The following is a 20,803-nucleotide window of genomic DNA, read 5'->3' on the forward strand; positions in this document are numbered from 1 at the left end:
GAGATCTCAAACACAAAGCACTGCTTCAACCAGCAGCTGGGATGTTTTATTGGTCTCTTGGTTCTGCAGCACAGCAATAAACACACACACACACATCTGGTAATATTCACATTTTATACAAAACCTAGACGTCTTTGCTCTGCATTGTATAATGTGTGTTGTATAACAAACTATTTTCCCACAGTTTTGAGTCTGAACAATCGATGCGTCACCACTTCAGCTGTGCACTTCGGCTGCACTGACTTGAAATTAATGACATCATGGTAAAAGTATTCGTTGGCAGCGTCGGCCTACTTGCTGAACAGGGCGGATGTTGTGCACCATGATTCGGTGGACTTCTCATTTCTCTGCAGCTCTTCTCTTGAAGAATGCTATCTCACTTGATTACTGGAAAGTCATGCTTGTGATATCTCGTGCAGAAAAAGCACTCGGACCCAACTGAATAATGTCCATGGGTCACAACTTCTCCACGGGTGAGTTCTCTCTGTTTTGGAAATGTCGGACGTGATTCCCTTTGCAAAAACATGCTGTAAGTGTAGCTTTATGTATCATATTTCTTATTAAGCAATGGGTCATGGCATTAACCTGACGACAACATTAAGATTGTCACTGTTCTCTCGTCTCACACGCTCTCCATTTCAGCCTTTTGGGCAGATGCAATGTTTTTGTGAAAAGTCATCTAATTGCAACTAACTCTCAAAACTAAAATACATTTATTGTTGTAAACATTTACTTTCCCTTGTCGTCTTGTGGCTCCACAGTGACCATCATGCTCCAGATGTTGTGTTTGCTGTTACTTGTCCTCTCCCAAACTACACATTCTTCGTCCAAGAGAGGACGCAACATCACCATCCATTCCTCCCAGCTGGCCTGCAGTCTGCCTGGCCCAGCGGGGCCCGGCGGAAACCCCGGAGCCCCAGGATCACCAGGGGCCATAGGCCCCATGGGGCCCCCAGGAAAGGATGGCCCAGATGGGATGGATGGAGAGAAGGGAGAAAAGGGAGACCAAGGTAATTATTAATCGACTCTCTTCTTTGGTTATCCCAACCCAATGTGCAACAGCAACAACATATTTTTTTATTGAGAATTGCTTTAAACTGATGCCATATTTAGGAGTCTGCTACAGCGACACATTGCTTCTGTTTGGGCTTTTAGAAACGCCAGTTGTAACACAATACATACAATTGATTATCATTATGCTCTACAAATATGACTAGTGTGCACAGTAGTTTTTAGCATCTGTTCTAAATCTATCAGGTTTCTGAATTTCTGTTATCGGAGTTTTAGAACTATTTGTTAATAGGATGTCAATTGTTCGACCTCTCTGGTGACCAAATATTTAAAAAAACGTCACAACGAAGGTTAACAGAAGTATAATTACTGTTCCCACAAATAAATATCTCTGAAAATTTTGGGTTTTCAATAACAAAAGAAACAACTTACCATCTATTTTATGAATTACACATTAGGATTCAATCTTTTATTATTCAAACATATCATCCAATTAAGTTAGAAGCCATGGATGTAATATTATACTATGAAAACAAACAAGAAAAGGGATATTTCACATCCATAAAGACAATTTCTTTGTCCACCTTTTGAACCCTTCAAGATTTAACTGCAGTTCCTGAGTTATAGAAAAATAAGAAATATATTATTTTGATGTGTCGCCTACCTTGTCTTTCAAGTTTGTGTTTATGAAATTTATAATGTCATTTTATATACATTTTTATATATTTTATATTATTATTAGTATTATGTTAACATATATCCTGAATGGAGTATATTTTTGGGAATTGTATCTCAGTTTCAAACACTATAAATTCTGATGATTAGAGACAGTTATAAAGTCTATGTATCCTTTTGGACAAAGGATAAACTGAGATATACAATCAGATTAGTAAGCTCCTTTAGGCTCTTCACAGCTCTGTCTTGAATTGTCAGGTGATCCAGGGAGGACAGGGAACCCAGGTAAGCCAGGTGTCAAAGGACGTGAAGGTGTCATCGGCAAGGCTGGACCTCGAGGACTGAAGGGACCACGAGGAACACTAGGGGTGGCCGGCAAACGGGGACAGAAAGGAGAACTGGGTGATGTCGGCCAGCAAGGAGCTCCAGGGGGATGTAATTGTGGCAGTGCGGCCCGATCAGCCTTCTCTGTGGCGGTGACAAGGAGCTACCCTAAAGAGCGACTGCCCATCCGCTTCAGCCGGATTCTGCTGAATGAGGGAGACCACTACAACGCCAGCAGTGGGAAGTTTGTCTGCACTGTCCCCGGGGTCTACTATTTCACATATGATATCACTCTGGCAAACAAACACCTGGCCATCGGGCTGGTCCACAATGGACAGTACAAGATCAAGACATTTGATGCAAACACAGGGAACCATGATGTGGCGTCTGGTTCTACTGTTCTCCACCTGCAGCAGGCAGACCAGGTCTGGCTGCAGATCTTCTACTCGGACCAGAATGGACTCTTCTTTGACCCTTTCTGGACAGACAGCACCTTCACTGGCTTTCTTATCTATGCTGACCAGAACTATGTAAATAAGGCTGATAGAAAAGCTAATGTTCAGGAAGGTGGTTAATCCTGATAACATCTTATTATATTTAAATATTGGGGGATTTCTTATCAAAATCTTTTGATACCAGAATCGGACACCAGGGGGCACACAAGGAAAGAAAAGCCAACCACAGTTGGGGACCACTTGTTTAACATTCAAACGCCCCTTGTTTTATCTGCATTACCATTTGTTTGCTGACAAAATATGTGTTAGATATACCATAATCATAATAATTATCATCATTCCTATGGTTCGTTATTCATCTTAAATGAGCTCCAAGATTGCCACATTATTAATGTTAGAGTGAAACACACATACACCATTCAGCATGGTTATTACACTCAAACATTCGACAATATGCAAAACATATTTGAGTGAAGAGGGGCTTTAAATGTTTTCTTATTAGACGTATCAACTATTTAGAAATTCATTAGATAATAATGATGGTTATAGAAGCATTGCATGACAGACACATTCAATTCATTAAAATACATTGAATAAATTGAATATTATGTTTTCTTTGATATTTGTATAATTTGGATAGTTTATAATTTACAAGTCTTAATTGTTATTATCTTAATGTCGTTGGTTATTATACTACCTCAGCCAGGGTTGGGTAGTCACAGATTATATGTATTTGATATTACGTAATCAAAATACAAAAATGAGTAACTCATCAACTCAGATTACATTTAAAAAAATGTGTAATCAGATAATAGTTACATTATCAAGGACTTCATTATTGCATTTTTGAATTACGTCTTGAAATATACATTTATGCTAGCATGTTTTTGTCAGGAACATTTATTTTGACCACCTCTAACCATGTTTTTCAATTGTAAATCAAAGTACGATGATGTATGTGTTATGTGATAACTACTCCATGTTGCATTTAATCAAAAAACGGCAGCAACAAAAAACATACAACAGAAACAGCATCCAACATGTAGAATACCAACAATGCAGTATAATTTTAGTAGTAATTCATGAAAATACGATATTTGTGGAACACAATGTTTTTTCCTGCAGCCATTTATTTTAATATAAGATTAAAGAAAAAGAAAAAAAGCACAGTTACGGCAACGTGTGAGGGGTTGTAGTTCCGACACTGACCTCTAGGCTAAAGGACTACAACTCCCAGGCTGGAGGAGGGCCCTGCACGTCGAGCGCACGAGCCTCGCACCGCAACAGCAGCAGCTGGTGCAGCCGAGGCGAACGTTACTTTGTTACAGCGAAGCTACCGGAGAAAACGGTGTAGCGAAACCTCGGAAAAAAGTGCACACAGTTGAGGGGAAAACGGCGCAACGGAGCGCCTGTTGCTGGGATTTGTCGGCGGCAGCAATTTAATGAACTTGCCAGCGGATTTGAACGTTGTCGTTTCGCCGATAAAAAAGAGGTCTTTCTCAAAGTTGAGCCGAAGAGGAGTTCTCTGGTTCAGGATGTCGGACTGAGACAAAGGGGTCTGGGGGGCATTCCCGTCGGAGCGGTGAGTGGCACATGTAATAACCACCGACATTAAAAGTTCACCGGTTTGATGCCGTGCTGCAGAAACGCACCGTGATCGCGAGGAGACGTCTCGTATCGCATTGTGTGCGTGTGTATTTTTAAAAAATATTTTATTTTGTTAACGAGGCGAGTATCCGCGAGCTCGATGGCCAGTTAACTTGTGTAGCCTCACTGTTTGGCCGCTGTCTCGTGGTGCCGACGCGTCTTTAACGATAACCAAAAGAGTGAGATTTGTGAGTTATTTTGTTGCTGGAAGTGAACAACCGTGTCAATGAAGGTCTTGAATTGCTTTAGTGAAACGCTGCTGTGCTTCAAAGGACCGACAACGTGGTCCAGCGGGCATTTAACTGAGCCATTTAAATGCCCGAGCAGAGAAAATGGCCTATGCGGGGAGATAGATCTCTGGTGTGGGATTAGCAAGGTGTACAACTTTATCAACGACACTGTATTTTGAAACGAGTTTAGCTCTTAGTACAAACATCCAGCTAGTTGATTTGAATCACGTTATCCGTTTGATAAGAAAATGTAGAATGTAACGTAACTTCTTGCCAGATAGTTTTCTCAGTAAATATCCGGTTTTAAAAACGATATCGTCGCCACTCACAAGTGTTTGACCTCTGTTTCGTGTCGTGTCTCAGCAGGTAAAACTTGATTCTTGAAGTGTCCTCTGGATGGGAAAGATGGAGAGGGAGTTGCAATGGTGGAAAGGACAGCTAGCTGCCGACATCCATCAGTCGCTCCGCATCAAGGTGAGCTTTTATTGAACACAGCCGTGTTTTGAAGGGAATGTTTTAATTTCCTGAGCAAAACATGGTCTCATTGGGACTTTATTATTATTTTTAAACATCCTGGTATTTAATTTGAAGAACATCAACACCATGACGTCTATCTTTTCTATTCGTCTATCAACAGAAAAATAAATCAGCAAACATGTTTATAAAAGATTAATTGTTTATTTGGGTAAAATTGCATTTTAAGTACCAAACGATTAATCAATAATATAATCGGTACATTCGTCAATAATTAAAATGATTTATAGTTGCAACGTTTTTGCAGCAAATTTATTTATTACTAAAATACGCTATTTTCTGACTTTCAGGGGATACAATTATTGATTGAGAAAATTAACTGGAAAGGTTATTGAAGATATTTTTTTGCAGGCTAAACCAGCAGGCCTGTGTTTACATTCCACTACAACTGCATTTTAGCATGTTATACACCTCCCAATGTATTGAAAGTTTGGAAGAAATTATAATTACATGGTCCTGTTGTATATTTATACATGATCTAAATTAGATTACATGGAGGATTTAAGGCTCATTAAGTGAAAATCGCTTAATTAACCTCGAAGCATGATCATATTTCTTCCCATGTGTCACTTTAATAGAGACATCTGTCACTCGACTGGCATCTTTGGGCTGGAACTCTGCTGCCAGCTTCACGCTTAGGGAGATGAATGCAGATCAGGTTTTAGATATCAGGTGCCTGAACGTACCGCATATTGTATTCATGTGCGGAGTGAGATTGGCAGTGTATCAGATTGGGCATCCATTGTTGGTGAGCCCTATATACAATATATGAGTCAGTCATTTACTCTCAGTTTACTCATGCCGGACAGTCTGAGTCAGAGTGAGACATCAATCAGACTGAGAATCTGCACGCAGAGCTGGAAACTAAACAACACACCCACTCTTTGCTCCCATACTATAATGAGAGAGAGATAGTCAGTCTAATGTTGGGTCTAAATTGCCCTATATCAGCATTTTCGTGAAATCCCAGGCAACAGGCTCACCACAGTATATACATGCAATGCCCACATTGTCAATACTGCAAAGTTACATATAATGAATTGAGAAATGCTTGAGACTTAAAAGAATAGTTGATATCTTTTACTTTGGGCGCCAAAGCAAACAACATAGTGTACATTTGTGTTTTAACTCAGATGTTCTTTCAGACCATTTAAGAACTATGATTTTTTTTTGTAGTTACTCAATATATTTTGATTGTCTAACTTACGATTGGGGCTGCTACTAACCGTTATATCCATTATCAATAAATCTGCCCATTATGCTCCTGATTCATTGTTGGAACTCGATGTATTCAAGATACATTTCACGCCTCAGTGGAAAAAAAGCTAGATTTTTCTCAACAGTGAGTGTACATTTATTTATCATCATAACAGCAGATTGTCCTGCAAGTGAACACTGAGGTATTTATGAAGTGAACATAAATGAGAATATTTACTTCATTTCTATCATCTACAAGACTGTAAATTGTTGTTACGTCTGGGTATTGGTTTATTGGTTGCTCTGTAACTGATTATTTTAATTTCCGATGACTTTGTAGATAATATATTTATTTAAACATCGAACTAATTAATTGAAAATGTAAACGTCAGTTTTTCCATCCTCTAATCAAAATGTACCAGATTGCTTTACATTTTGATGATTATGCTTTATAGGTTTCACAAAGTTGTGATGGCTCGATGTTTTCAGATGTGGTTAAACTGGAAGCACTATCACATTTGCAAGTGAAAGGAATGGTGAAATGAGTATCAGAGCTGTGTGTTTAAAGGCCCTCACACAGTGTTCAGATTTCTTGCGTGGCGCCTGCTCCCCCACAGTCTCATCCTGCCTTAATGACGTTTGCTGCAGTGGTAATGCCCTGATGTGGGAGATAGCTGTGGTGTGTAGCATGTGGCAAATTATCAGACATGCAAATCAGGCAAAGGCAGCTGTGGAATCCTTAATTATGGTGCGGGTCCCCCACAAAGGCACCTTCTCCACCCCACACAGACCCCCCCGGAGCCTCTCCAGACTCCAGCAGGCCCCCACCCTTAACATCCACCCCCATTCTCCTGCTGCCCTTGTACCCCCAGACAGACAGATGGACCAGAGGCTGAAACTCTGGGAGGAGAGTTTGGGTGGTATGGTTGGTTGTGGTACCGGGGTTGAGTGGCTATATGTGGATTTGGGAGGGGGTGCTCTTTATTTTTAAATTCCATTCAAGTGTCAGTCACTGTTGTCTTAGTTCAGCTTAAAATAAATAATTGACTTATTGCGTAACCATAACAGTGTTGGTTTCTTACAGTAAACTGTATTATTTTAAGGATTGGCTGGCGTGCATTTTCTTTTAAAAATAAGAAGCTCTAAAGCCACTTTTGGACTGTCTGCGCCATCCTCAAGGCAGAGATGTTTCTAAACAAAAGCTTTGATATGATGTAGATGTTTTCTGTATATCTCCTCCTGTTAGGACCCCAGACTGTTAGAATGTAAGAAGATTAATCTAGCAATCCTAAATCTCTTATTAAATCCAAATCAAAAGCCCTCGTTTTTATTCGGATTCACAAAGGGCAAACGAAGAAAGAAAACACAAACAAGTTCACATAAGGAGCTTAAATACATGGAAAGTATGTGAATTTGTACATCCAGTACTAAATGTTTGTTTCTTCTCTGAGGCAGATTCTGAAACTGGAGCCTTTTGCTCTCCTGTTGTCTGTCGCTGATTGAAAAGATACCTGAGGCTGATTGAATGCTAATGCATTTGAGTATCTTCCTTCCACTTTGAAACACATGCAGCTAATTGAACATGAATAGGAGATGTGCTAGAGGTGAAACCTAATCCTATCTTCAACTCAACCTCTACTACAAGTGCCGTGCCTCCCACCCCCACAACCATAGGCACACACACTCACACGACCACCCTCCATTACTCGGAGACCCCTGCAATGACCCAAATTAGCTGTTCTTCTCTGCAGCGATGGTGAATGAAATTAAATTGAAACGAGGTTGAATCATAATCAAGATTTTCTTTGAGTAATTTAGACACAGCAGCTCTCCTGACAGTAGTTAAACCCAGTCAGCAGGGGACATACATGGCTCACTATTATGCATATTTTTTTTCACAACCCCTGTGTTGTCGCCCTCCCCTCCCCACCTCCTCCCCAATGTTGTTTTGGTACCTCTTCATTTCTTCTCTCTTCTTCCTCTCCAGGAGCTGAAGCTACCGGTCTACCGAGCCCACTCTCCACAGATTGGCATGCGGCGGTACTTCGCTGACTTGTTGGCCATCCTGAGCAATCGCTACCAGCTATGTCCTACAGCGCGTCACCTTGCCGTCTACCTGCTGGACCTGTTCATGGACCACTATGATGTGGCCGTCAAGCAGCTCTATGTCATTGCCCTGTCATGTCTGCTCCTAGCCAGTAAGTCTATTTTCAGCCTTCCATGTTGTCACTTATATCTATCCACAAAGTTTTTTAGTTTGACGAGATAAAAAGTTGGTTATTAAATATATGTCCCCTCTTTTCTATTTAATCTCAACCTCAGTCTACTACCGAGGTACTTTATTTATCATTTTGCTGTGACTTTTTCTGTCAATGCAGAAGCGCTATATTGTAAACCTGTGCTAAGATTAAGGCTGGTACAGTTTATGCACAGATGGCACAAGGTGAAACACTTCCTGCAACAAGGCTAATTTGAGTTATGCCCTAGAGACCATTGGTGTATTCTTCTTCCAACTCCACTTTTCAGACATATCTGATAGTCTGTGTCGACAATTTGCTACAATGTCGGTTTGGAAAAAACAACACGGTTTCTGTTGTGAAAGGAGTGTGTCACTGTTTTACTGTTCACTGTTGGCGAATATGCTTGTGTCTGCAGAACTTCCTTGTTCCTAGCTTCAATAACATGTCTGGAGCTGCTGCTGTTACTTAAGTCCCATCCAGTCAGTTTGTGATGAACTAGTATCACACCTGCCAAGGTCAAAACGTCCTCCAGTTTGTTTTTCCTGTTTTTTTCCCCCTTATTATTGAAAACATGCGATTAGTTGCAGAGGATTTCAGACCCACAATCCTCATACAAATCTGTTTTGTCTGTGCACTTCTCCCCAATCAGCCTCTTTTCAGACTTGCGGGATATTAGGTATTAGTTGTTGGATTATCATTTTACCCTAAAATGAATTGATCCTACTCCTATGTCCTGTGTAACCACAGCACACCATTTTACTGATCGACATGTTTTGTCGTTTTGATGAATATGTTTAAGCTCTGTAGTTTATTCGGACTCACTCACGCAACTGTCTTTCGTTAATTCTATTTAGAGACAAACTAAAGAAATGAGGTTGGATGAAAACATATATTACCAGCCTTATCCCTTCAATTGCTGTGTGACTGAATACATACTTGGTGATTACACTGTGCAGATTTAAAGCAATCAAGTTAAAGCGTTAGATTTAAATTCCTAAATATGCCTAGACTGATGACTTGTTGATATTCTTTGCTTTTGTGTGTTTCTGCAGGGATGATAAATGGTAACTAATATACTGGAAAATATAAACTGATGTGTTTTGTATAAAGCAGGTAATCATTCCACCCTGCTGATGATGCATGGTGCAGGTTGTGTGATAGTTATTAGTGTCTCTGTGTCTGTCTTGTGATTAACAGACTGTGAGGTTTTCTGTACATTAGTGCAGCCTTTGGCATCATGGTTAATTAGACTAATGATGCCGTCAAAGTGGGAGTCTGGAATAGGGCCCGCTCACTTGGGAGGGCTGTGTGTGCGTGTGTGTGTAGTAGTCGCTCACAGGCCATCTTTGCAATCAGCGTAGTCTCTGTGCGGGGATAAATTTGAATATGACTTGAAAGAGGTTTTATTTAAAAGCAATCTCATGAGAATCCAAGAATAGCTTTTGAGAGTTTATGCATGGAGCGATATCAATATTATCAAGCCAACCTGGACAAATGTGTTTCTTCTATTCTCTAATAGATTAATCTGGTTTTCTATTGCATCTTTTGATTGTGGCTCTCGGTTAGTCAGGCTCTCTTCTCTCTGCTCTCTTGCCTCTGACTCCTCCAGGACTCAAGGGAGTCCCAGCCATGATTGATGAAGGCTTGAAAGGGCGTTTGATTCAAAGTTGTCTTGGGTTTTTATGTGTCCTGAGGTGCTTTGGAATCTGGCCTAGTTATTGAACGGCCTCCCCAGGTCCCACTGCCTGCCTTTGACAGGCACATACATTGTCTTTCTTTAAAATGTTCTGGCTTCCGCACTCTGTTAATTAATCGCTACCTCTTTTGTGCCTCTCAGCAGTTGATGCTTAATCCTGTTACTCTATTGTGTGTATTTTGTGGATGTGTTTGTTCATGGATAAGCTCTTCTTCATTTGCAGTAGTGAGATTGCGGTCAGTATTTCAGTTTTATTGACTGTTGGGAGCTTATTTAGAGACCTCACCTCATTCCAGAGAATTTTTGCAAGAAACCAAAATCTTAAGGGAATTTAATGTAAATTTCAGTATTCACTATTTGAATGCACTGCAAATTTCCATTTAAAATCAGCCCACATCCCCAAACTTAGGTTTCTATTGTGTTGTGTTCCCTGAAGTCCTGCAGTGATCACATCCGTCTTTCTGGCAGATCCGGTCCCTGAAGTCAGAGCTCTGCATATTGCATCTATTTGTTATGGTAAATGACATCATAGACGTGTCTTTTTGCTGCCAGCTAGTATACGTTGTCACAATGTCTTACTCTTTATTTACACATTTTGTTTAATTTTGTTTGGCTCAAGATTATAATCGGTGGGTACTTATTATTTTTCTACACCAAGTTATTGTTGATACTCTATTGTTGATACTATTTATTGTATTTTCGCAGAGTGAACCTAATTCAATGAAGGGTCTCTTAACAACAACAAAAAGAGCATCTTGTGGATCGCACAAGAAGCTCAGTCGTATTGACAACACAGTGCACTTAAGATGGGCCTCGCAGCCCGAGGGTGGGGAGGAACTGTGTGCTGAGGGGCACCTGCCATATGCTCTCCGAGTCAGGCCTCAAACAAAAGCTAGTCAATGCAAGCAGGACAGCCAGCCAGGCAGCCAGACCCCTTCCAGAGAGGGGGAGGGGAGCCGAGGCTGCTAGGTCGAGGTGTGTGTGTGTGTGTGTGTGTGTGTGTGTGTGTGTGTGTGTGTGTGTGTGTGGTAGAGATTTGCTGTAAGCTAACATTGCTAAATGAGGAGATGGTCGCTGCGGCAATCTTGTGATGAACCTATGAATTTTTTTGCAATCTAATAAAGATTCACATTCAATTTTAATCCGTTAGTGAATTTCCCATTGAAGAGGTTAGAGCTTTACTGCCACATGACCATTTAACCGACTGGGCTCTGGTGGTGTCCTTTTACCTTTTCGCTGCTGGCTCTGTTTCCTCTTCGTTCACTCACCTTGTCAGGGACAGGCTAAGCAAACGAGGCCTGGGATAGGGCGGCCATTAAAAGCAGCCCCACATCCCTGGGGGGTTGGGAAACGAGTGGAGCGGTACTTCAAAGGCAGGTCGGCTGTTGATGTTAAACAGGGTAGAAAGGGAGGGAGAGGTGGTGGCCTGCAAAATGGGACATGTTAGAACTGAACCACCCAGCAGGGTGCCCTGAAATGTAGATTAATAGGGAACCCATTTCCCCCTTTACCCCCTGTCACAGGTTTGACAATAATTCTGATTTGACTATTGTCATTTGGGGTTATCATAATTAAAGAAATTATGTAAAGATATTCAGATGGGTTTGAAAAAGTAAATATTTATTACCATCAAATGCTGCCAAAGCACCAGTTTACCTTTTGTGTGCATAAGAGTTCTTGTGTGTAGTTGTAATCCACACACTATAATACCAATGTCAGAATTAAATTATTATTCATTTCTGTTTGTCCACACTCTGCCAACCCTCATCACCCAAAAACACACCAAACGCATAAATACACAGGCTGGGTTTCTAAGATTCTCCTTGGTCACCCAGGCATTAGCATCAGGGGTTAAGGGTCGGCCCTGGTCTACATTGTGAGAGCCGCCGGGGCCAAGGGTGGCAACATGGAGATTCTGTGATAGAGCTGTGACCAATTTCACACTCTCAATGAAAGATGAACCAGCAAATAAAAGGAGTTTAAACGGCAGAGGAAATTCCTCCATGGCTGTCAAGCCGAGGAGAAAAAGAAGTTGAGAATATGGAAGGAAGTAAATGAAAAGATTGAAGTGTTTGTGTTTTTTTCAATTTAAGGCCCATTGTGTAGCATTTAGAGAGATCTATTTTCATCAGTTTGTAATCACCTTAAACTAGGAATAGTTGTTTTCAACACCTTGATGAGCCTTTTTATAGCTACATAAATCCAGTATATGTACATACATATATTATACGAGCAGTGGATATCAAATACACTTTCATTTAAAAAATACATCACTTTTATTTTTGCCACATTCGATTGATTTGTTTTGAATATTGTATGATATACTTTTTTCTCCAGTTGTGCATTTTGTAGTCAATATATGTCAGTTTTTCCATTGAGAACATTTCCTGTGTTTTTGGGTGCTAATTAACACTATGAAAATATCTACATTATTGAGGTTTCCTTATATTTCTTTTAGCGCAACTTAACTATTTTGAGGTTTGATTAAAATGGACCAGAATTGCATGACGTCTGCCAAAAGAAACAGAAACGGAGGCCTTTGTCTTCGTGAGAATACAGCTCTCAGGTTTCCAACAGCCCCTATCACTCAAACCCCTCCCAGCTCCCATCTCAACCTCCTACCCAAACAGCACACCTGGGAGTAAGTAGGCCCTGCATCTGGACTTTACCTCCCCCTAACCCTTGACCTCTAACTTCACCCTGCTGACTTGGCCTCAACATCACCAGCACCTGTGGGTGCCATGAGAAGGGATATGTGCCATGAAGTTGCAATGTATAAAAAAGGTAGTTGTGTCAATAAAAAGGAAGGCTGTTTTTGCTTTTTCTGCTGCAGTGCATCTTTGCTTGCTGACTTAAGATAGGATCATTTAGTTGCTTGCATTCCAGGTTGGATAAAGTCTCAGGAAAGGAATGCACCATCTCTCTCAGGCCACATTCAAACTGACAACATTAAAACTAGACAAGGGGCTGCATTGGTGGTGTTGCTTCAAGGTGTCAGTAAGAAGATGACATACAATGTCACATGATATACAACATGTTTCTAAAATGTCTGTTTGGTAAAGACAAGTATTGAACAGTAACATTTGGCTATTGGAACCTAAAGGTAAGGGCACAAGATGAAACAATTAGTCGTTTAGTTGATTTATAGAACATGAATCAGCAAAACTTTTAATAATTAACTTATTACTTTTGTAATAGTTGTAAAGCCCTAATTATCATGTGTATCTAATGTCGGGGTGTGCTGCAGATGAAGTGGAACCAGAGTCGACTTGTTTTTTTGCGCTCTGTCGCTGCGCTCCTGCTGTGCCAACTCATTGAAATGAATGAGAACACTGTTTAGTCATCCAGGCTGGGATGCACGCAGGAGTCAAACCGGTTCGTGCCTCTAAGTATAATGTACTTCTGTATAGGCCTCTGAAGTTGCTTTGGGTTTTTGTTATTAAAGCTTTTGGGCATCCCGTGTGTCTCATGTGCCCGGTCACCCACAGTAGTAAACCAAAGAAGTAATCACAGCACAATGAGGAGATTGACTTGTACTGTGTCTCTTAAGATCAAAGAGGCTGGAGTTGTGTGGAGATTGGGAGCATTGATGGCTTTTTATGGCCCCGTCTGTGTGGACATAGCCGTCTAGCAGCAGACAGAGCCCTGATCCAGAGGATATGAGGGTAAGAGAATGGGGCAAGTGTGGACTGGGCTGTGTAACGGGCCCTGGTGGGTGTAATCAGCCCTGTTTCACGATGCTTCCTGTTCTGGTGGAGATATCCTATTATTGCCTCTCTGCTAATTACCCCTCTGGCTTGTTGTGCTGCAGATTCCCCGCACCCCTCCCCTAATACTCTCTCAACCATTCCTTCTTTCTTCTCTGATGCCCTGCTTAATGGCGGGTCGCAACATCAGTGGTAAAACTCGCACTATGGTAGGAAGACGTCCCGCTGACTGAGACGTGGGCATAGAGTGGTAAATGATGTCTTTATGAAAGGCACTGCAGACAATTGTTGCGTGGAAAATCTGACGTATCTGCATTTTTACTACAGTGAGGAAAAGTCAGTAAAGTCCCTATTTTTAATGTTTAGTTGCCATGTTTTCAGATTTACCCCCAACAGAGAAGGGTTGTTGTAATTCCCAACTGGATACAAATACATCATTTTTTAATTTGTGTAAGTGGATATAATGACAACTAATTCTGCAACAGCTACTAAGTAATAGTAGACACTAGTGTGTATATATTTATATGAATTGTGAAGGATCTACATTTCTGCTGTATTTTTGTAATCTGGTTTATATGGGTTGAGTAGTATAATTAACTTCTTAAGCACTTGGACTTATGCATCAATGCTTTCCACAAAACACTCAAACTAGACAAATCATAGTTAAATCAGTCATACCTGCTTATTGCAGATAAATGAGTATTGGCGTATGAATTGTCTGATAAATAACAAGAAGTAGCTCCACAGAAATAACAAAGATGTTTCAGGTAATTTACTCTCAACATAAAAAATCATTAAAAATATGGAGCTTTGTCAAAGTTAACACTTTACCTTATTACCTTCTAATTATAATTCATAAACAATAAATATTATTGAAGAAATGGTTTATAACACACTAAAAGATAGGTTTAAGCAGATATGTGATTTTTTTAAATTGTGTTATTGATGTACAGTCTTTAACATAAATCACAGTTCATCTTTACTATTATGTGGTATAATATTTCTTTACTGCTACTTTATGTTTTCATAAATCATTTATTAAATGTTTATATACTTAAATGCTGAATTGAGGTACTTAAAGTGTTGACTAGTCAAAAATCATGATGTGTTTTCATCTAAAAACAAAATGCACATCTGGCTTAATATCATCTCAAATATTGATATAAGCCTAAAAAAAAATCCAGTAATGGCTGAGCTACAATTTTCATCTTTCCTATAATTCTACAATTCAAGCTGTGTAGCTCTCACATGCTTAGAGGGAAGCCTGTATCAAAGTAACCTGACACCTCCTCGCCCTCATTCTTTACATTTGAGCAGAGGAGGCCTGTTGGATCCTTGGATTAAAGGCAGAGTCACCCCTCTCCATTGGTCACACAGACCCCTGAGGCCTCAGTGCTGTTGCCATGGAAGTGAGGATGTGTTGGGATTGGGAGGGGGCTCGCCGTAATGCCGCTGTAATGTCTTCTAAGATCTGGAGTGAGAGAGGCACAGAAATATCAAGCTGACTGTTTTTTCATAGAAAGTGTTAGGCTGCTATAATCTACAGTAAGTGCCCCTCACTCTGCGAGCCTATAGTGATGTTTCACTGTGAGTGCAATAGCTTTATAGCCAGATGTGCAGTAATAGTCAGCTTAATTGCTAATGCTTTGCAGGCACTTGTTAGGTTTTGTGGACGCTGGAGTAAGACTCATTATGGGTGACCATAAAGCTGCTCCATGTGGCAACAGAGGATCATTTTCATTGTAATACTGAAAGGAAGGAAAGCTCTATTATCTTCAGTTCACAAGATGACTGGCTCTAACTTCGGCTCTGAACAAGAAGCCATTTCATCTTGAAATGTTCCTTTTTACTTTTTTCTTCCTTTTTTTTAGCCAAGTATTTATTTTTCTGATCTTTCTTTTGGATTGTTTTCGCTTTGCAAAATACATGTTCATGGGTATGTGTCGGCTTATGTATAAGAGGTGACTCATCTTGTCAGACTGTATGTATTCCACAACACAGTGTTAGGTGACCTCATTGCATCTCAACCTTTCTTTCCAGGTAAATTTGAGGAAAAGGAGGACCGGGTTCCCAAACTGGAGCAGCTGAACTCTCTGGGCTTTATGTGCAGCCTGAACCTGGTTCTCAACAAGAAGGATCTGATCAAAATGGAGCTCCTGCTGCTTGAGACATTTGGCTGGAATCTGTGCATGCCCACACCGGCCCACTTTATTGACTACTACCTTCATGCCTCGGTGCAGGAGGGCGACCTATACAACGGCTGGCCCCTTTCTTCCCTCTCCAAGACCAAGGCGTTCATGGACAAATACACTCACTACTTCCTGGAAGTCTCACTGCAAGGTGGGTTATGAGGAAGAAGGTGAACTGGACTTTGTTTACTTTGTTCCAGAAGTGTTGAATATGAATTCATCAGCTCCTGGGGAAAGTTTGATTAAAAATTTGATAACATTATTGTCTCCGGGTTCTTCTAGATCACGCTTTCCTAAGTTTCCGACCGTCCCAGGTTGCTGCTGCATGTGTGGCAGCATCTCGTATTTGCCTTCAGATTTCCCCGAGCTGGACGACCGCTCTGCATCTGCTCACAGGCTACACCTGGGAGCACCTCACCCAGTGCATTGAGCTCATGCTGCTGTAAGAGACACACGCGCACGCATGCACGCACACACACACGCACAGACAGAGAAACAGGGTCTTAACAGAAAGCGAGGCTGGAACACAAGCCTCTTAAAGTGTAGTGGGCTGCTCAAGGTAGATGACATTGAAGCCCTCATTGCTCTATATTTTTTGGTTGCCATGGTTTTGGATTACATTATGCCTGTTGCTTGAACCAGTCGAGGCTTTTAATGCTGTGCGTATCATCTGACAAAGTCTATCTCATTATCTTAGCTAAGGATGTATAATTTTTTTTCTGTATTTTCTGTAATTAAATTTTACATTTCTGTGTATGTTTTATTTGTTTGCATTTTTTTTAATGTAATTGTTTACATAGTTCACACTAATTCTGGGGTAATAAAAATATTTTCTCTCAGGTATGCACAGACTTTGCTCCTACCCTGCAATACAATCATAATTTTTGCTCTAATTCAATTGTCTGCATGTTTGTTGAATCATTTCTCACCTGTGCACCTTTCCTCTCCACAGTGCTCATGACAATGACGTTAAGGAGGCCAACAAGACCAAATCCACTCCTCCTCACCGGCCCTCTCTGCAGTCCCATCCACAGACCTCCCACCTGTCTCCAGTCTCAGCCATCCAGAGACCAGCCTCTTCCTCCTCCTCCACCTCCTCCACACCACAGCTGCTCTTCCAGCCTGACGGCTTCCCACACCTGTCCCAGCATTCCCCGTCTCTGTCTCAGCTGCAGGCTCTAGCTGACTCCCAGGCTTTGGGGTCTGTGGTGAACATGTCTCAGGACTTCCTTCAGAGCCACAGGATGAGTCTTCTAACTGGGGCTGCTTCCATGACTCCTGGGGTTGGGTTCCCCTCCTACCCAAGCTTGACCTCTGGTCTCCAACCGGGGGCTCGCGCGCTGCCGCTCCAGGGTCCCATTTCCGTGCAGATGGCGCTCGCTGGAGAGCCGCGCCACTGTCTGAGCATGGCCTACAGCGGGGGGTACCTGGGGGCTCATCACTCGTTCACAGCGGGCTGCTTTGACAGGTGACGCCAGGAGACGGAGAGGGAGCACAAACCTCAGCGGGATTGCACTGCGATGTTCCCGACTCACTTCCCTACCCCAAAATATCCTTTTGCAGACCTCCTCTCTCTCTCCGTCAGCTCCGCGACACCTTTAGCTTGTCCAACTCCCCCGTCCCTCACACAGAGACGCCTCAAACGCAAGCAGAGGTCTAAAGGCAAGACAGACCCAGTGGAAGTGATCACACTGACGTGACAAATGTCCCACCACCTTGAAATACTGCGGCATTGCAAAAATGTTATTGCTACATTCTGAAATGGTTTTATAGATCTGTTATTATGAGACTGTCATTACTGTGAATGAGATGAAAGCAGCAGTGTGATCCAACACCCACCTCATTCAGTGCCTGTTCTCAGTCGTGTGATAGCTGAGCCAATTTTAGAAGTACACAGAATGCAAAGTATCTGTGATACAGATATCTTGCTGCTTGACATGATTTTTTAAATTATTTTTTTAACTTTCTAATCCCAAAAATTTAAAAACATTTTAGAGAGGAAAAAAATGGCAGGTGTTTTTTCTTGAGCGACCATTGAGAGAGAGAGAGAGAGAGAGAGAAAGAAGAAGAAATAGAGGCTTGTCGCTGACTCTCGTTTGTGTCAGTGAACATTGATCTAACTCCTGTAGTTTGGGTTGGAGCTAATGGCCACTCCGGGGATCCCTCGGCACGTAAACCCTCAGAAGGGACGGAGAATTCATAACTTTGAGCACAGCAGGTAAAGTCTGCAGCTGTTGTTTTTCTTTCCTCCTCTCTCGGTCCTCGTCATCTCTTCTCTTCCATCTCCAAAGTCGAGCCCTGTGGCGGAGCCTTCTCCCACTCGGGTGAAAATCTGTCTCTCCAGCAGCTGCAGGCTTTGTCCTCCTTAAAGTTTTAATTTCAGTGTCTCCAGCACCACTCAAAGAATTGACCACAAACTGGACCAGCATGGTGAAGGAGACGTGGATGTTATTAGTGTGTTGTACATATAAATTGCTGCTGCCTTCTTATAAACTGTTGGTTCTGTGTCTGTGTAAAGGACTCCAATGTTTACATGAACCACTAAGTATCAGGGACTTGAACAAGATTACTTGAATATGATGCCATTGAAACATGCCATAGCTTTTATTTATGATGACTCATTTCTTTTTCTTTTTTTTTCACTTTTGTTTGATATAGTATAGCTTTTTATACCAACTTAGAAACACACCATTGATTAATTATAGTTTTCTTTGTACCCGTCGATATAAACTGTTTATTCAGGCTCAGGTTTTAAGGCTGAAACTAGCAGCCTTCCCATTATTCTGTGCTATTATGCTTTAAAGTGGATGCTATTGCAGTATCTATGGGGCTGGAATATTCCCTTCTTCATCACTGGACTATGCTCTGCTGACAAGTCAGTAACTGAAGGCATGAAAGCGTATGTTTGCATCATGGTGGAACAACCTTGTGGTCACTGGTTTCACACATCTGTGGGCAGTCAAAGGTAATTGCTTCCCAGATTTCTAAAGCTGCAGTTTCCAATCTTTCACTTCCTGTTAACGTTTAAACACATCCAGATTCCCAGGGTCGGTCACATGGGTTGCCCACTGGTTAGCATGGTGAGGCCTTGAATAACCCTGGACCACAGGTTTTGAGAAGATGTTGACTAAATTGCATAAAAACTAATTATTTTCATTACTGCTTAATCTTGCGAATTGATTGATTTGTGAAAAAAAGATACTTTTTAAAATGGCTGTTCTAGGTCCCAAAGCGCAATATAGTGTATTCAAAAGGATTGTTTTATCCAACTAGCTGTCCAAAACCCCCAAACAATATTCGGTTTACTTTAACTTATGATGAAGAAAAAATGTACATGTGAGTAGCTGGAACCAGAGAATTTGAAGCTTTTTTTTTTTTACCAAATTGATCACTTTTCTCTCATTGTCTAATCAAAAAGTGCTAATCCTTACAGCGCTAATGTGGACGCCAAATTGGGATAATGACAAATTTCAAACTTTTTTGCTCTGGACATTAGAGATACCATGTCATGCCTTGTCTAAGCAGTTGTGAACCTTATATTCAGAGTAAAATGTACTTTTTTTTCTGTCAACACTACATGAAGCCTTCTGAACCTGCAACACTCAGACCATTATAATCACATCAAGCCTTTTACAGCGGGAACATCTGTTTGTTTTTCCCTCCGGTGAAGAGGACATGATCATTTGCTTTCCTTCCAGTGATCTGGACGAAGATACTATGCTTTTGTTTTAACTTTTTGTGTACAGTTGTGTTATATTTTTTACATTCCTTTTCAGTGTATTTTAGTTGAAAGCTTTTTGTGATTCTCCCGATGAATGCCGTTGGCGTGAACTAGATTTTTGTTTATCGAGTTCATCTTGCTCTTTTCCTCATAATTCATGAGCAACTTCTCACTGAGGTGTCAAAGGTGCAATACGTTGTTTTTTCTGTTTAAACTGACCACAGCCATCACTGTCTTGTGTACACCACTGGTTCATCTCTTGTAACTTATTTTTGACAATTGTGTGATTTGACTTGCTGTAGCTTGAGCTCCTCTAGAGGGCAGTGGGCTCTGAACACAATTAATATGTTGCATATTGCAGCCACCACCTTTGAGTGATAGATATTACTGAATGCTTTTGTCTTATAGCTAGAGAAGATGCATTTTTCCCTCCAGTGAAAGGTGCTGATGTCACTCGCACCAAACAACACTTGTCTAATGTGATAGTAATGAAACCACAAACTTCCAATTTATATTTTTATATTTTTTTGTACCAATTTCTAGTCTTGGTTTATGTGACACCGAATGATGGAAGGAATTATTTTATCATAATGTGCCACGGACAAATAAACACAAGTGAACTGAGTTTGTGAGGGGCGTGTTTCTTCTGAGGAAACGTTACCAAAGTGCCTGCAGCTTGTAGGAAAGTGACGCGTTCCGCTGCATTGCTGCAAGTGCTTCAAGGGGAAGACAATGCAGCAGCTCCAGTGATAAGCGCTGCAGGCTTTACACACAAACCTCCAGCTGGGACTGCATGCTGTCAATGCAACACATTATTCCTTTAAATAGTGTCTCAATAAACCACACGACAGCAGTGGTGAACTGTAACTAAGTACATTTACTCAAGCTCATTTAAAGAAACAAGTGTTAAGTGTCGCCATTTTCTTCCATTTCCATATTCCCCGCTACATCTCAAAGAGAATGTTATACTCTTTATGCCCCCAGCCTGACAGTAGTGTTAGTTTTCAGATTAAATTTAACATAAAAAAAGTATTCTCTCAAGACTAAACAACTTTTAATTTGTATCCTCTTAAACGTGTATTTTTTGTATAACTGCTTTTACTAAAGTTTTGAATGCAGGACATTTACTTGTCCTGCATTATTGTTATTGTATGCAATGTTTACTGGACTCAAAGAT

At 41.0% G+C, this 20,803-nt stretch overlaps 2 protein-coding genes across 7 annotated transcripts; both read left to right on the forward strand.

Annotated features, from left to right (window-relative positions):
• Window positions 1-302: 302 nt before the first annotated feature.
• c1qtnf2 (C1q and TNF related 2) lies at window positions 303-3,028 on the forward strand. Its single transcript, XM_068585855.1, has 3 exons — window positions 303-473; window positions 762-1,010; window positions 1,945-3,028. Exons 1-3 carry the CDS (start codon window positions 446-448, stop codon window positions 2,583-2,585), a joined length of 918 nt encoding a protein of 305 aa, XP_068441956.1. The 5' UTR covers window positions 303-445; the 3' UTR covers window positions 2,586-3,028.
• Window positions 3,029-3,740: 712 nt separating this feature from the next.
• ccnjl (cyclin J-like) lies at window positions 3,741-18,398 on the forward strand. 6 transcript variants are annotated; one of them, XM_068595227.1, is made up of 6 exons: window positions 3,741-4,047; window positions 4,706-4,816; window positions 8,061-8,271; window positions 15,757-16,056; window positions 16,188-16,347; window positions 16,858-18,398. In XM_068595227.1, the coding sequence occupies exons 2-6, from the start codon at window positions 4,739-4,741 to the stop codon at window positions 17,375-17,377; spliced, it is 1,269 nt and encodes a 422-aa protein (XP_068451328.1). In that variant the 5' UTR covers window positions 3,741-4,047; window positions 4,706-4,738; the 3' UTR covers window positions 17,378-18,398. The 6 variants fall into 6 exon arrangements, with proteins under 6 accessions (XP_068451328.1, XP_068451337.1, XP_068451344.1 ...); XM_068595236.1 differs by having other exon boundaries at window positions 4,709-4,816; XM_068595243.1 differs by having other exon boundaries at window positions 4,046-4,151.
• Window positions 18,399-20,803: the final 2,405 nt, after the last annotated feature.

Source organism: Clinocottus analis, unplaced genomic scaffold, assembly GCF_023055335.1.
Source record: "Clinocottus analis isolate CAN_PGR_092001 unplaced genomic scaffold, fCliAna1.0.p SCAF_10, whole genome shotgun sequence".
Taxonomy (NCBI): domain Eukaryota; kingdom Metazoa; phylum Chordata; class Actinopteri; order Perciformes; family Cottidae; genus Clinocottus; species Clinocottus analis.